At 40.6% G+C, this 17,183-nt stretch overlaps 2 protein-coding genes across 4 annotated transcripts; both read right to left on the bottom strand.

Annotated features, from left to right (window-relative positions):
- Positions 1–252: 252 nt before the first annotated feature.
- On the bottom strand, positions 253–6,356 carry LOC110700335 (DEAD-box ATP-dependent RNA helicase 20-like). Of its 3 annotated transcripts, XM_021877861.1 has the most exons (10): positions 6,105–6,352; positions 5,281–5,963; positions 5,005–5,184; positions 4,760–4,921; positions 4,506–4,660; positions 3,198–3,290; positions 3,002–3,087; positions 2,684–2,910; positions 1,734–1,967; positions 253–930 (listed from the first exon to the last, which is right to left on the bottom strand). In XM_021877861.1, exons 1-10 carry the CDS (start codon positions 6,167–6,169, stop codon positions 839–841), a joined length of 1,977 nt encoding a protein of 658 aa, XP_021733553.1. In that variant the 5' UTR covers positions 6,170–6,352; the 3' UTR covers positions 253–838. The 3 variants fall into 3 exon arrangements, 1 of the variants encoding a protein (XP_021733553.1); XR_002507189.1 differs by lacking the exon at positions 253–930 and having other exon boundaries at positions 1,828–1,967; positions 2,107–2,910; positions 6,105–6,356; XR_002507190.1 differs by lacking the exon at positions 253–930 and having other exon boundaries at positions 1,881–1,967; positions 2,555–2,910; positions 6,105–6,356.
- Positions 6,357–13,512: 7,156 nt separating this feature from the next.
- On the bottom strand, positions 13,513–17,147 carry LOC110700334. The gene is made up of 4 exons (XM_021877860.1): positions 16,194–17,147; positions 15,040–15,158; positions 14,342–14,460; positions 13,513–14,226 (listed from the first exon to the last, which is right to left on the bottom strand). The coding sequence occupies exons 1-4, from the start codon at positions 16,486–16,488 to the stop codon at positions 13,998–14,000; spliced, it is 762 nt and encodes a 253-aa protein (XP_021733552.1). The 5' UTR covers positions 16,489–17,147; the 3' UTR covers positions 13,513–13,997.
- Between the last annotated feature and the right edge of the window lie 36 nt (positions 17,148–17,183).

Genomic DNA, 17,183 nt, shown 5'->3' with positions numbered 1-17,183 from the left:
CATTAGCTACATAGCCTACATTTATGCTTTATTACTGTAAACTGCTTTTCAGTTTACATGTATGTTTGTGAATACATTAACCACAAGATTTATATCAAGCTCCTGTACAGAAACAAAATGAAAAGACATGAACTAAAAGAGACCGAGGAACAACTCTCAGTACACAAGAAAGAAATCATGAGCAAAGTTACCAGCAGCAACAGACACACAGCATAAAGTTTAACACGTATTCGTAGTGGTAGTAGTATAAGCTGGAAAAAAAATGGTGCGTTGGTATGTTTTTCATAGAATACAAATCGTGCATCAGATACACCATCAAACAGCTATAGCAAATCTTATTACCCCAAGAAATGCACTACAGTCACCACAGATAGGATAGCTCATGAGTTCAGAAATACATCTGAGCAAGCCCATTTAGTCAGCAAAAAACCAGTAACTTGGATAGTGTGAAATAAATAAGTGTGTACGAGTATTACATAAAGCTCCTACAACAATTTGAAGTATCTAGCTACCCTCTACATCACCGGATGACCCCAAAACTTTCTAATTGGAGAACATAGATGGAATAGATATCAGTATACATCAATCATTTTGTGTTTAAACTAGGGTATATGATACACACCGAAGGTGCTTTCCATCATATTGGCATCTACCCAATGGAAAAACGAGTTCGGGCCTCTCATATTGTCTGTAAATTGTATGTCCTCTCTCCAAGATAATCAAACTTCATCCAGTGCTTCAAACAACCGATGAAAGTTGATCCAAATTTGAGGGGGGGTTGACTTGTGAGGTACGATGATTTAGGCAAAAAAATCTTGCTCGTATTTTACTTGCTCCTCTACCATCTTCTGCCAACAGGAATAGTATTTGATCCAGAAATCTGTGACCTGTTACCGAAACCTCCACGACCCCTTGAGCGAAAATTGCCACCTAAAACATGATTTATCAACAGGCATACATTAGCTACATAATGCTTTGCTAGCTTATTTATCTTCGAAGGTGGATGGACAACAGTAATGATTCTTTGGATTACTTAGGCTTATCATTACTAGTAATGTAAGGGTAACTAGCTAAATTTAGTAAGTAGCTTAATATGCTCTGCTATACATTTATTCCATATGTACTTCATATTAACTTTCCTTCCAGCCACATCCGTTAAAAAGTCACAAATTAGAACATGCAACCGAGGTAGTTTTAGCATTTTTCAAGCACATACATTTTGAACAAAAGCACTTAACATTATTATAGATTTATAGAAGCAAATTAATAATAAACAAAACCACATAGATAAATAATCGAAAACGAATAATAGCATAAAATACATAAACATCATTATAAAAGCACACATAACATTTTAAAAACACATTATTAAAAGCACACTATAACATGACATAAGTAAAATACATTGTTGTTTTACCCAGTTTGCATGTAGATCTACATACAACCCAGGTGTAGCTTCTACCAATTGTCAAAATGTGAATATAAACTCTTCCACCACACTTCCTTTCTTTCCTTAATTCCATTGTGATACCAAACTCAGGGAAGTTAGTTATTTACTAGGTTCCCTTTCTTTTCTGCCCACTTCCTACCTAATAAGCTAAAGCTTTAAGAATACTTTTTGTATCCAGTTTCAAATTACTGTTATCATTTTTCGCATACTTGAAAGGAGAGGCATATAGTTTAGTGAAGGCCACCTCAAAATATTAGATGAAGATAGAAAGAAATGAAATTACCCCCAAAGTTGGAGCCACCTGAGTGGGCCATTGCAGACAAAGCTGGAGGGACAGCCTGCCCTGCTTCTCTCAAGATCTTCATGAGTTCCCTGGTAAACTTGGCATTTGACTGAGTGAAAAATGTGTAGGCCATTCCCTTGGCCCCAGCACGACCAGTTCTCCCTATCCTGTGAATGTAATCTTCAAGACTTGTCGGAAAATCATAATTTATCACACATTTTATGTCCTTCACATCTACAAGCAAGGCAAAGAAAGAGCAAATGTCAGATTAAAATATTATGAGAAGGCTAGAAAAATGCCCCTTATCCCTGCACCTACATGATCTCATGGGTCAAATTTAATGACAACACATTCATCATGAAAATGTGCCCACCTTTACCTAACAGGGATAAGGAGCAGCAGCATCAATGATTCAACACTCTCCTCAACTGAATAAGCTTGTCAAATAGTACCCGGCTGCCATGACAACCAGCTCCGTAACCGTGGATGGGCGGCAATGTCTACAACTAAGCTACTTAGACACTTGGTGAAAGGACCAAAGCTAACTCAGACATATCTATAGAATAACAACTCCCTAATGTTGGCCTCCTATATAACTCGATTCCAGATTTAAATACATACTAAAAATATTGGTCTGAATCCAAGACGCATCTGATAATTAACCAAGGACCAACATCACCAACCAAGGGATTCTATTGAGACTGAGATCTGACAGCGCCTGCCTTTGGAAGCAAAAAAAAACTGCACTGCATGTCAAAAGGCAGAAGAGCAACCAAGAATCAAATAACAAGCCCTTGCAAGTAGCAGCATTGCAATCTTACCTCCCACCCAAACCACACATATTTGACAGGAACTGGATAGCAGCCGGCTAACAAGCCTTAATTTTCAAAACGATAGCTAGAACCTAGAAGAAGGAAACAATCAAGACTCCTAGCACTCAATCATCCTACCAAGACCACGTGCAGCAACATCAGTAGCAGTCATCACAGGACTTCTGCCACTTTTAAACTCTGACAGGACCCAATCCCTTTCAGACTGGTCTTTATCACCATGGATGGCCAAAGCAGGCCACCCATCCATTCTCAACTGTCTAGTGACCTGGTCACATCCTTTTTTTGTTTCCACAAATATAAGGATTTTGCTCCCATCCATTATTTCCTTGAGCAGTGCAATTAACCTGAAATTAAATGTTGGGAGTCAGGGGGGAAAAGGCAGAAAAACCCACAAAATATTAAGTTGATAGGGTTATTTGAAAAAAACTATTGAACCTGTTGTACTTCTCTAAATCAGTCATGACTTCAATAACTTGTCGGATAGAATGATTAGCCTTCAGATCTTGAGATCCAATGACAACCTGACCACAGTATGAACAAAATGATACACAAAAACATACATCCAGAAATTTACACGATCAGAGATAATTTTATACTATTTTACAAAATGGGATGTAATTTAAAAACAGACCTTGTAAGCATTACGTAGGAATTGCCTTGCCAGGGTTTCTACCTCCCGCGGCCATGTAGCACTCCAATATAAAGTCTGTCTATCAGGCCGGATCTACATGTTGCAAAAGCATATAATATTAAGCACCTTACAGCTTGAAACAATAATTATTGCAAGTACTAAAACTCTTCCGTAAACTCTTAAAGACCAAGCAACTTCAAGGAACACCCAGCAATTGCAGCATAAACAACTGCATTACAGCTTAAATAACTAAGAAAATCTGGTAATACTAGATTATAAAAATACTAAGCATGGATTTTGCAATAAAACTGTAACAGAGAGCTCACACAGTAACGAAATATTAGAACTTCCACAGAGAGTTATTAAAGTTCTTCGCTTTGAGGCAAACTAAACAGCAGCCTAATCTACTTGTCACATAATAACTAATAAGTGTAACATGCTAATGGACAGCATGCTCGTGATCAGAAGAAACAATTCAACCAAAATCAAAGACAATGACTTTAAGTATGACGATGAAAATGATCCGAAGGAACTAGATTGGTACCAGTCAATATCAAGTGTTGCAACAAAATCGGGGCAGAGAAGCAGGTGAATCCCATTACCTCCACCCCAAAAAGATGGGGATTTGCTTCTAAAAGATGGGGATTTGCTTCTCATGGTGTACCTACTACCTAGCTGCTGGTACATCCCATTACCTCTTCACCCCCCACCCTAAAAAAAAAAAGGTGGCAGGGTTTGCTTCTCATGGTGCACCTAGTTGGGTATTTGGGGGAGGGTCTTGGTGAGCTAAACTGAAATAGGCCAGGGCAGGCCAAGCCTGGCCAGTGACGTACCTTTCCATGCTAAGGGGTGAGCTTCTTAAGAAAACATCAGGGTTTGGGGTGATAATGGTGTGATCCTAGTAAGTACAATACTACAATATATGTCTCTAAATTCAGCCACTAAATGAAAAAAAAAAATATATTGCATCTTTCTGTGAGACACGAAGTGTCAAGTGTGCCTATACTCATGTCAAAGTGTCTGAGTATCAGACGCCAGTAAGTGATGTGAAAGGAAGTAACCAGATATATAGGCAGTAGCACTGTAGAAAAAGCAAAAGAATGCATAACAGAAAGTCTAATTCAGAGAGCTTTTACTTAACAGATTTTGCCATTTAAAAAGGTTTTTCTTTACAAAATTACACAGCAGAGCTACTCAAAAAACAGTGTGATGATATTAAAAGATACTCCCCTAGTAATACAATGTTGGACAGCAGCACTCACAGGAGGCCAGTAATGGCAGACTAAAAAAGTTTATAAACTAACATACCTGGGAGACAATATTCCTGATCTGAGGTTCAAACCCCATATCTAACATACGATCAGCCTCATCCAACACCAAATATGTAACTCTTTTCAAGTTGGTGTGGTGAGCTTCCAACATATCTATCAATCGACCAGGTGTAGCAATCACGATCTCAACACCTGACAAAGATGCAATCATAAGCATCAACCTTTTGAATCACACTGTTTACTGGGGATTCAAAATGTGACAACAAAAATTCTATCAGAAGAGAAGTCTACCTCTTTTAAGATCTCGGATTTGTGGTCCTTTGGGAGCCCCTCCATAAATGCAAGTACTCCTAACATTAGCACGAGATCCAAATTTCAGAGCTTCCTCTTGTATTTGCACAGCCAATTCTCGAGTGGGAGCTAATACTAGAACAATTGGACCATCACCATATTCTGGAGAATCCTAAACAAATAAGTAAATCTAAAGCAAGCACAGATAACCTATCTTAGAGCCTGTATAGACTATATATACTGACCCAGTTTCGGCTGAGCAGTAACGTGAACAAGGGCAGGCAGCAAATAAGCCAAAGTCTTCCCAGATCCAGTCTCAGCAATGCCAATCAAGTCTCTACCTTTCAAAGCCATAGGCCATCCTTGAGACTGAATTGGTGTAGGATCGGTAAAACCCAATTTCGCTATGACATCAAGACAATAACCTACACAGCAAATTAAACACATTTGTGAATTACCCAACAATGACCACAACACAAACAAGAATTAAATATTGTTCATAATTTAGACAGAATTTTTACCAGGGAATCCAGCTTCAGGAAACCACCGAATAGGCCTAGGAACATCGGCCCCTTCCACAGTAATATCACGCTTAGCTCGATACACCATCACCTCTTGCTCAGACATAGCTCTCACTGATGGACTCTCAATATAGAAATCCTTCTTAAAAGGAACCATATTTCTAAAGTCTTGTTTAGGAAGTGAAAGGAAATCCAAATCAGTACCTCGGCCTCTTCCCCCTCCTCTACCCCCACTACTAAACCCTCCTCCTCTACCCCCACTACTAAACCCTCTCCCGCCACCTCGATTCCCATCGAAACTCCTCCCTCCTCCACCTCCTCCTCTACCGCCGCCTCTTCGTGAATCAAACCCTCTATCACCACCATTAGAATGATGATAATCACTTCTCCTACCCCCTAAATCACTACTCCTACTCCCCCCACCAACACTACCTCTACCTCTAGGAGCTGGCCCTCTACTATCACGACCAACATCGAAGTTCCGACTAGCCGGAGGCTCAAAAGGGGGATACCCATTTAAACCCCCGGATCCCGGCAAATGGGGTGCACTAGAACCACCATAAGGTGGTGCATATGGAGCTGGGCCGCTTGACCCAGAACCCACATACGGTGGTGGTGCATAGGGTGGTTGAGCCCCGCCCACCGGGCCACCAACATGGGCCGGTGGAGGCCCAATAAAATCACTGCATTCAATTTCAATTGATAAACAAAAAGGCATATTTCACAAAAATTCACAAATTCACAAAATCAAACACTAAATTACAATACAAACTACAGAGATCTTGATATAATTGAACTCAACTAGGAGAGAGATTGAGAGTTACCTGCGGCGTTCGCGGTAAGATGATGGGTCGGTGTAGCGGTTATCGTAGTGATTGTTGTAACTCATGTTTCTGGGTGTAGAAATTGAATTAGGGTTTATGGAGATTGAAGATGAGAAAGAAAGAGGGAAATAGAATGCAGAAATTGATTTGGTGTTGGGTTTTCCGGGAATCAAATGCAATTTTGCTTAGAAAAGGGGGGTTTAACTCTATACTACTTTAGAACAAGGGATTTGTTAAACATCGCCCACAAATTACTACATAAAACCCACAAAATTCACTTGGTTTGACAAAATTGCCCTTGACCTTTAAAAAAAAAAACACTCACACTCTCATCACTCACACTCTCATTGCTCATCTTCTTTCAACCTCTCTTAAAAAAAAAAAAAAATTCAAACAACGGCAATGTCGAGGCGGCAAGGCAAGGAATTGGCGGCGGAGGGAAGGATGTCCCAAGGTGGCAAGGTACAATTTGTAAAAAAAAAAATAAATAAAGGGAAAAATCGCCGTGACGGCGGTGGGGCGCCCTGGCTGGACGCCCAGCAAGCGGTGGTGGCGCCAGCTGCAGACGCCGCCACCAGTTGGTTGGCGCCTGGGCTGGACGCCATAGCCACGGTTGTGGCGTTTATTCAAGGCGCCGCAGCCGTGGCTGTGGCGTCCAGCCCAGGCGCCAGCCCACTGGTGGCGGCGTCTGCAACTGGCGCCACCACCGTTGGCTGGGCGTCCAGCCAAGGCGCCCCCCCCCCTTTTTTTTATATTTGTTTTAAAATATTGTTTTTAATTTTTTTTTTATTTTTTTTTGTGTAATATATTTTTTAATTGTTTTTATATTTTCTTGTTTATTTTTATAAATTTTTTCAATTTCGTTGTATTTTTTCTATGTTTATATTTTGTTTACAATTATTTGTATGTTTTTAGTTTATTTGATTTGGGAGTGGTAGCTATTTTTCGTATAAATTTTTGTATGTTTATATATTTTAAAATTTTGTGTAGAATTCACTGGGTCGTCATGGTGCGGGGAAGAATGTAGAGCTTCTTAGTAGAAGCTATTCAGTGGAGAGGTCGGGGCATAGACATGTCAGATCCCGTGGTATTTCGGCCTCAGCTCGTAGAGAACGGATCCACCGTCGGGATGAGGATGACGATGACGATGATGATGCTGAGGAGGGTGACCGGGAGGAGGGCGCAGATGAGGATGAGGATGTGGACGATGGCAGTGGACCGTATGATGATTACGGTCCATTCAGTCAGAGGGTTGATGACATGTACGAGACACATATGGTGGAGGTGCGTAAGGGTAGGGGTGGTAGGTTTGTTAGTAGATCTGGTACATCATCTGCGTCCACTGTATCTGGGGCAAGCAGGAAACGGTCGAGGGCCGGTAATGATTCTTGGGTTGTTAGGAGTGAGGTGCCCGGTGGGCCTGTTGACGGGAGTGTGATTCCTAGCTTTCTAGGACACATAGCTGCTCGTATTTGGGAGGACCAGGAGAGGCCTTCAGTTACGGGGTTGTTGAAATGTCATACCCGGGAAAAGACTTGTAGCTTTTTGCGTACATGGGCTGAGGCTTGGCCGGCGGAGAGCGAGATGTTCGAGCGACTGGAGGGCACTGGGGTGAATCACGTTCCTGCCACCATGCACGATAAGATTGACAGTACGCTGATCACGGCTTTCATTGAGCGATGGCAGCCGGATACAAACTCTTTCCACCTTCCGTTCGGTGAGATGACGATCATGTTACATGACGTCAAGGCCATTCTGGGGATTCGTGTTGAGGGTAAACGACTTTGTGCTGTGGCTGATGCGGATCAGGCAGATTTGCTGGCAGAGTTGTTGGCGGTGGACAGGGCTGCACTGTACACCGAGGCGCTAGGTGTTTGGGAACACGGAGGTGTGAAGATCGCATCCGTGTTGCAGCGGTGTTTGTACCCCATTGCACGTAGGACGCACGACGCACGACGCACAGCTGAGTGCTTATGTTTTTCTACTCCTCGGTACCTTGTTTCCGGATAAGAGCGGCGGAAACAAGCTCAGGCCACGCGACATAGTGGAGGCGTGTGACCCCGACAGTGTAGGCCAGTTTTCCTGGGGATCGGCTACGTTGGCGTATTTGTATCGCCAACTAGGATTTGCGAGTCGGGCTGACGCGGCAGGTATCACTGGGTGTCTGACTCTATTGCAGACCTGGATATACGAGTACTTTCCTGCATTGCGACCACATCGTGACCCAGTTCCTATTGATGAGGGGATGCCGCGTGCTTGTGCGTGGAGTCCGCGCTCGGAGAAGAAGTCCGTTGACCGCCTCCGATCGATACGGTTGTTGCTGGACAGGCTGTCCCCCTTAGAGGTAACGTTTATAAATTGTTTCTACATTTTATTATTTGCACATATTATATTCATTTTATTAAATTTTAAAACTATGTGCAGGTGAACTGGATGCCTTTCGGCCCGAACCCTAGTGTTAGGGTACCCAGGACCCTGTACACGGGACTCATTCAGTATCGTAAGATCGTCGAGGCGTACATGCCCCAGCGTTGTCTTCGCCAGCTTGGATTTGTCCAAGTTGTCCCTCCTCCCCCGGCATGCCCGATGAAGGCGGTCCGACCTGCATCTTCGAGGGACTACGTCGTGCAATGGCCGGATATCATGACCGGGACGTGGGACCAGTTTCCGATGGTGGCCCGCTTATGGACTGCGGAGTTGCAGCGGCCGCCCTCTGGGGTTACTCCAATGTGTGACCATTACTACATGGAATGGTTCAACCGGTATTCGCACCCGAGGTTGATCGCAGATCTCGACCACAGCGATGATGATTATGTGCCACCGCCTACTGCCATGGAAGCGGTATGTCTTATATTATATTTATCGTTGTCTTTTAATTAAGTTTTATATGTTGTTATTGTATTTCATCTTCTGTTTTTTGTTGTATGCAGTGGATGGGAAAGATAATGCAGGACGTACAGAAACTCTCTCTTGAGAAGGACAGCATGAGTGCAACAGGGAGAGCTGTTGTTGATTGTCTGGAACAGACCCTTGCGCAGTGGGAGTCGTCGTCGAGGAGGGATTACTGATGGTTTTGTCATTTTATTTATAGAGCACTTTAAATATCATCGTTTTAATTTATTAAATTGGACATTATGTTGTAAGTTTGTAACATTTTAGATTGTTCTTTTAGCTTCCAACTTAATCATTGCTGTTTTTAAATTTTGATATAACTGTTCGTGGATCCGCGCAACTTACCCATGCAACATATAGAATGCAGTAAGCAATACAATGTAAAAGATTAATGTTCTCATTAAAAGAGCAACGTACAAATAAGATTACAAATAAAGAATGTAAACATGAAAAACTAAAATGCAGCTAGGGTGTTCCATTCGTGGATCCGGTCATGATATAGCGCATCCCAACCCTCTACGCTCGCTGTGCGAATGTTGTACCACCGAGGTATAATCGGTGGCACTGGAAAATCGGATGACATGTCTAGTCGGATGAAATGTCTGTATGACGACCCAAGAAACGCAATAGCTAGCTCTCTGACCGGTGTGGTGACAGTCTCACGCGACCGCCAAGGGAGAACCGTGGTACAAGGATAATAAGCTTGACTATGCACTCCCAGGCCGAAATGCATGACTGCGCATTTGTAAATGTTTGCAACAGCAAACAGATCTAGGGGCGCGTCAAAATAATGATTTTGGCCGCAAGGTCCACCTCCCCACCGGATACGCCGCAGAGCGCCATCCAAGTCATCCTGGTACACATGACGATAAACATTTCGGTTAGAGGCAATTTCGTTGTATATCAACTGGCGCACCAAACCGTAGTTGTCTTCGCCCATTTGAAAAACATCAGCCACGACCCGGAATCCGCAGTTACCATCTCCGACTACATCATTCCACCCTTCCAAGTACGGCATGATGATCGCAGGTATCCTTTCCTTGTACGGAAACTGATCAACATCGTTTCTTCCTATTCACCATATAATTATAGACAGTTAAGAAGGCAGGAGTAACACTTTAAAACTATGTGCAATGTAAACAACCAAAACGTACCAGTTCTCAGGGGCATATTCACAGACAATGAAGATTGACTACGACTAGATGACGATGTCCGACCACGAGCACGACCACGACCAAGACCACAGATATACTCAAACGCACTCCTGTTCCGCCGTTGTCGACCTCGAGGACGGTCAACTCCTTCGGGTTCCTCATAATCTAAGGTAGACGTGTGGAACATGTCATGAAGTACATGAGTAGCGTCACGAATAATAGAAGGATGGCTGGAGGACACTCGGTCGTACATCGAACGAAACTGCTCCAACTCCTCCTGTTCACGGTCGGCCGTTTGAGTGTCTGCATGCTCACCAATAACAAGCGTCCTCCAGAATGAATGGACCTGATCAACATGTAACGACGCCCTTTCTTCTGTAATAACGCGGTGAATGGTGCATGCGCAAGGTAATCCATGAGTTACTGAAATAGCACACCCACACCGAGCATACACTTCGTCAGCCAAGTCCCTCATCCTGTTCAGCTCAGTGAGAATCAACCCCAAGCAGTAGTGCGACACACGACCATGGAGAATCTTAAATATAAAATGGCTATACATCGTACCATGTCGTCGTCTGGAGTCCTCTAGAGAGTTCCTGATGTCGTTCTTCTGAGTTTCAATTGACTTGTTCAGTCTAGCGAACAGTGTATCCAAAGCAGCGGTCGATGAATCAATCCAGTCCTTGGTAGCTCTGTGAGCGCTCTCAACTCTACATGTTGTAGTGTTCCCAAAATGAAGTACCTGGTTTGTCCAATATTTGACAAACTTTTCCCTGTGAGGGACCCATTGATGCATCACATAGTCCACCAGTGCCGGACACCACTGGTACGAAATGCTCGCTCATACGCTTCCTCTGTGGTAGCCTGTAGGATCTTCCGCCACTTACCATTCACCAATCTCTCTGCCATTTCCAAATTCTTCTTGAAAAGGTTGTAGGCTTTCACTTTCACGCAGTTGTTGATGTGCCATGTGCACAATAAGTGGTTCGATTCGGGAAACAGCTCTGTTATGGGGGCAAAGAGACCTCCCTCACAGTCGCTGACGATGGCTGCTGGATGAACATTAGGCCCGATGTAGTTTCTCAGCTTCTCCAACACCCAATAATAACTTGGAGCCGTCTCATCCTTGATGATTGCATGACCAATCAGAAAGTTCTGGTTCGTTGGAGCCATCCCAACCATCTCAACCAGTGGGAACTTGTACTTGTTTGTCTTGTACGTTGAGTCGATCAAAATCACAAATGGCCAAGACTTGATCATATCAGCACAATCAGGATGCACAAGGAAAAGATGAGTCACCTCCGCTGTATCTTCATCAGAATCAAACCAGAACAGGTAACCACGTGATTGTGCCTGGTGTAGCAGCTGCTGTATAGGGTTCCTTCCCTCTGACCGTTCAAACCTGAGTTGCTGTCTGACGTTGTAGATGTGTCTTCGGTTTGGATGGTCTTCTGGAAATTTCTCTAACACAGATGCTAATATTTTAGCAGGCTTCACTTGAGCATCACTCATTTCTTTCACAACTAGTTTCGCAGCAGGACTTAAGCCGCTCAGTTGTCGATGACCCTCTTCATATACTATCATCTCATGGTTGTGATACCCCCATTTAGAGTAACCAATCACTTCCCAACCGTCACGACTCCGTAGTTGTCGAACCTTTACTCTGAACTCACACCCACAACCTTTCCGCTTTGTATCAAACCGAGTGGCTGTACGAAAATCTCTTTCTTCTCTTTTGCGATAACGGTCACATCTCAAAATGCGATCCATTCTACCATCCCGTTGAGATTTATGAGTTACTACTACCAAGCAAAATCCAGCTGCAATTGCAACCTGTTTTGCCCAATCAATCGCCTGTTGAGCTTCTTCGAATGGACCATCATGTCCAAATATCCCACTGTAATCATTTCCGTCTCCACCATATTCCTGCATCAATTATATATTACAATAAATACATTTAACGGATAATACATTTAATTTCTATATTTACACAGAATTAACACAAAAAAAGCATAATTATATATAATCAAACTTAATTTTTATAAAAACCCAATTTAAATTTTCAAACTAAATTTAAAAATATACCATTTCGAATTTTCAAATTTAATTTTAAAAAAACCTATTTCGAATTTTCAAATTTAATTTAAAAAAAACCCATTTCGAATTTTTTTAAAAAATCATTTTCGATTTTTTTTTTTAAAAAATTAAATAAAAAACAACAACAAAATCAAAAAAGAAAAAAAAAAATAATTTATAAGGGTGGCGTCTGCCAGGGCTGCCACAGCCACTGGACTGGCGCCTGGCAGGGCCGCCTCAGCCAGTAGAGTGGCGCCTGGCCAGGACGCCAGTCTGGTGGTCTGGGCTGGACGCCACTCTGGTGGTTCTGGCGTCTGGCTTGGACGTCCAGGCTACGGTATGGGCGTCTGGCTTGGACGTCCAGGCTACGGTATGGGCGTCCATCCTAGGCGCCGGAGCCACTCCGACGGTAAACCGTGAATTTTAACGGTGACTTACCTCGTTTTCCGTCGACGACGACGTACCTCCGGCGTCCCCCGCATCTCCGGCCTGCCCTCCGGTCTCCCCCGGCGAGCCAGTAAGGCTCCACATTTTTTACACCGAGATTATTTCAATTTTAGAAAATGGACATAATGGTCAAACCATATCATATTTGTGGGCTTTATATGGTAAATTGCGGGCGATGTTTAGCACTAGAACAAAGGAGAAAGTAGGAAGACGAAATAGATGCAGAAAATACAAAAAGAGAAGAGGTCGCAGATATTTTGCGAATTGCGGTTTAGTGTGCGTATCTTATGCAATATGGAAAAGCCAATAGGTCGGTTAAGTTGGTCAGATAAAGGGCATGCATGTTTGACACCACCTTTTGATTTACGAAATCACGGTTGATATTTTTAATACAGAGTAACACTTTGTTGACTACTTGATTGTAACATATCCGTTAGCTAACACTTTCTAGTTACTCCGTTGAATAGGGCCTAAATTATTAACTCTATCGAATTTTAGGTGAAAGGTATAGCTTTGATATGCAATCTTTAGGTGGAAACTATGTCAACTTCCAGGTGGGGATTATAGACTTTTAATCTTAGACACTCGGCACAGCGTCGTAAAGTTGATATTATAAGCATTGAGTCGTTGATTTTTCAATAATGTTGCATTTTAATTACTTATGGAGTTATGGAGGATTATCTTATTTGATATTATTTAAATAAAGTTTGCTTTACATAATGTCGTGCTCTTCATCGTAGGTCACTCACTTAATATAATATCTTTTTGTGGATGATATAAATTTTAATTCTAAATAAAAACAAAAGTTTTTGGGTTATATTGTGATTTTTTTTTTTAAATTTTTTTTTGTAAACTTGTGGTAATATTACTTTGTTATACATTACATTTAAAGAGACCATGTGTTTGGTTGAATTAAGTTATGTAAGAGGTCATACACCTTTGAATTTTAAATTGTTACATGTTTGAACAATATGATTGGGTTCACAGTTTGGAGTAGCCGCTTAAAAGTTGTTAATGTAAAAGTATTAAATATGGATTATGATTTATGAACAACATAAAAGTAATTAATACCTCCTCTGTTTTTTTTTTTTTAGTTGACACCTTTCTATTATCACGCTTGCTAATGCATGTATTTTTTAAGATAACACATGTTTTTTGTAGCCAAAGGGGTTAGCAAACTTCAAACAAAACAAGGTAAAATTAAATTTCATATATACAATATACCTCATAAAAATTATGATCATAAGATCCATAACAAGTAAAATATCACTCATAATTCTAATGACTATTGAATGTTATTCATACATGTGATGCCAAAAACTTTTTAGCCGAACTTAACCGGTAAACACGTACATTTCTTGTGACTCCCTTTGTACTTTTGTCGAGTTACTTTGGTTTGTTTGTCATTTGAGGCTACGAAGGGAGATGATATGTGATGTACCTTTCCTCGATAATCCACGCTCGTCTTTCCAATATAAATAAGGGAGACTTTACAGTAATTCGGAGCGCTTTTTTGGATTAATGCTCCTTTACTTGATCCTTTTATCAATCGTCTGTAAAAAGTTTAATTTATTATCAACACGCCATGAGAAAGTTTATCAATGGTTAAATTTATAGTAATAAGGAAAGACATATACAAGGAGATTGGTGCTTCAATGATTAAAATACCTTGCAAGGTTTTGATGCTTGGTGCCCATAAAAAGAGAAGTCATGTTGAGAACTGGAATAAGATCCAAAATCGCCTTTGTTGTTTCACTTGACTCAATAAGTATGGTATCCACATTTACCTGAAATGTTATGACGGCATTGCAATGTGAAATTCTTGTATTTATATTTATATGTATTTTTCAAGTAAGTAAAATATTACACTTGATTACAAGCATTATACATATCACTTTATATGCCAAGCTAAATAGAACACTCTATAATTAAACATTCAAAAAGTCATTATTTTCTCTTGCAACCCTATTTTTTTTAATTAAAACCCAAACATAACATTAATTATATGAATAACGCAAGTTAAACCACTTTTAAGAATTTTAAAATGAATCGTTTAAAAGATCTTTGCAGAATCTCTATTGCCTAAGATTGATCTTTTTTTAATTTTTTCGATACAGTTCCTCCACCACCTTGAACCTCCTTACGATGATCATTTAGTTTACTCCCACCACCAAATATTGCTACATATGAAGTAATTATATACGAAGTAATTATATTGATTTACAATTCAAAATGAAATCACATGTTTTTCGCTTACTTATCCTCAATTCTCACAATTAATTAATATTATTATAATTTTTCAACACAAGAATTATTCACAATTTTTGGTGGCTACATAATTAATAAATTAATTTTGTAAAATGTACCTTGTTGTCAAGACAAAGGCGAATGTATTTGTTCAATAAATTCTTCCTCTTGTTGTGCTCTTCAATTGCAAAAATCTTGCTTTGCTCGGGACTCAATTGACCAATCCACAACCTTCCAACTGAAAACGGCATCGTATTAACAACTAGTTAGCAACACGCAATTCAGCTGTTTATTTGTCGCAAATTGACATATTCTCACATCTTCTTCGATCAGACGATCACTCAACATGATATATCATTATCCCTCTTTATTTTTTTACCGTTTCTTTTCCTCCTTGATCTAAAATGACAACAAATTTTTTTGAAATTAAAACTTTCTTAAATATCTTGACAAATTATAAAGCAAAAAATCTAGAGTTAATTCTACAGTCCTACACTCGTTAGTGCAGAATTAAAAAGACATGTAACATAGCTTAGCTATGTAATACGTACCTTTTTTAACTAAAAGAACTCGAAATTAAAGTCGCCACATCTAATACTTACGCAAACTTATCATATCTAAAAGACTTAACTTAGTATGATCCAAACTGTTTAAACACTCTTCTTCACTAACTCAAAGAAAAGGATCTAATCATCATCAAAAAAAAAAAAAAAAAAAAAAAAAAAATAAAGATCATCGGATGCACTAAAATGATGACCTATTTATACATTATATACTTCATAAAAGTATTAAAGAGGTATTTGGGAGAAGATGATAAGATATGACACGACAAAATATGCTAAAATCAATGCAGTTTTGCTTAGGCACGCAAGTCCGGCACGATGACACATGGGTCTGGGCTGTGCACGGACCAACTTTTTGAAAACTTCGGCCCAACACGAAACTAGTGGGCCGAGCCTAGCTAACCCCAAAGCACGTGGGTCTGACACGAGGCACGACCTGGCATGGTGCAGAGCCATCTTCAGAGGTGAGTATCACATCCCCTAATTTTATTGTTAGAACCTATGTTATGCATGGAATGCTTAATATGCTACTAGCCTAAACCAAGAGGTCGTGCAAGTAAATCACTCGTACTCTTACATATAACATACTACCTCCATTATATATTATTTGCAACGATTTGACATAAAACAGAGAGGAAAAATATCTAATCGTTGCAAATAATATGTAACGGAGGTAATACAAAAAAATTAGCTGAGAGTATAAAAATTACCGGGGGTTGAAATGGACGAAATTGGATGAGACACATGGATGAGATTAACACGAGCTCCGGGTACAACAGCATGAGCAAGAACCCATTTAAGTACATGTACATCATCTTTACCAACTGCAACATAAACATCTTCATTCTTATTATCATTTACTTTGCTTCCACAATTTACTCCTTTATATTCATCATTTTCCTCTCCAATCTCTACAATCTCAGCCGCAAACTTACTCTCCTTGTTACATGAAGGCTGAAATTCTAGTATTTCAACTTCATCATCATAATATGCTTCTTTTTCCATTATATATATTTATGTAGTTCTTTTTTGTTCCTAGTAGGTATATTTCCACTAGAAATAATATGTAATATGACTTATATAAAAGAAAAAAAAATCTTGTCTGGAGATGTAAATAATTTATTAAATAAAGATGCAATAATTTATGATGAAGAAGGGAGAGGACGTGGTAGAGGAAAGAAAGTTGGGGAAAGTTAAATGTGTTAGAGGCCACATATTGTTCCTAGGATGTAGACATGCATATATAAGTCATGCGTTAGACATCAATTAGGAGAGAAATTCTCAAAAAAGGCATGTGTTCAGTGGCGGACTTGGGCTTAGACCTGGTGGGTCAAGTGACTCACCAGGCCCAAAAAAAAATTTTAAGTTATTTTTTTTAAAAAAAAAAAAAAAAAAAAAAAATCAGAGGAGACTTCAAGCCCTAGCCTCTTCGTGCTCTTCGTGACTTCGCCTTCTCCGCCATTCTTCTCTTCGTGACTTCGCCTTCTCCGCCATTCTTCTCTTCGTGACTTCGCCTTCTCCGCCATTCTTAATCGCCTCATCTCCATTCTTCTCTTCGTGACTTCGCCTAATCGCCTCATCTCCATTCTTCTCTTCGTGACTTCGCGTGACTTCGCCTCTTCGCTCGACGCTCATCTCCATTCTTCTCTTCGTGACTTCGCCTCTTCGCTTCGTCCCAGCCAGGCAGCCAGGCAGTCACC

The sequence above is a fragment of the Chenopodium quinoa genome, unplaced genomic scaffold, assembly GCF_001683475.1.
Source record: "Chenopodium quinoa cultivar QQ74 unplaced genomic scaffold, ASM168347v1, whole genome shotgun sequence".
Classification (NCBI taxonomy): Eukaryota; Viridiplantae; Streptophyta; class Magnoliopsida; order Caryophyllales; family Amaranthaceae; genus Chenopodium; species Chenopodium quinoa.
Note: the sequence above shows the minus strand (reverse complement) of the source record. Positions and strands in the feature narration are given on the sequence as shown.

Coding starts and splice junctions, on each gene's coding strand:
- LOC110700335 (XM_021877861.1), bottom strand. CDS start 6,169: ATGAGTTACAACAATCACTACGATAACCGCTACACCGACCCATCATCT. Junction 5,185..5,280: donor TCCTGAAGCTGGATTCCCTG/GTAAAAATTCTG, acceptor TTTGCTGTGTAG/GTTATTGTCTTGATGTCATA. Junction 2,911..3,001: donor GATTTAGAGAAGTACAACAG/GTTCAATAGTTT, acceptor ATTTAATTTCAG/GTTAATTGCACTGCTCAAGG.
- LOC110700334 (XM_021877860.1), bottom strand. CDS start 16,488: ATGGAAAAAGAAGCATATTATGATGATGAAGTTGAAATACTAGAATTT. Junction 15,159..16,193: donor TTCGTCCATTTCAACCCCCG/GTAATTTTTATA, acceptor TGCCGTTTTCAG/TTGGAAGGTTGTGGATTGGT. Junction 14,461..15,039: donor GCCTTTGTCTTGACAACAAG/GTACATTTTACA, acceptor ATAACATTTCAG/GTAAATGTGGATACCATACT.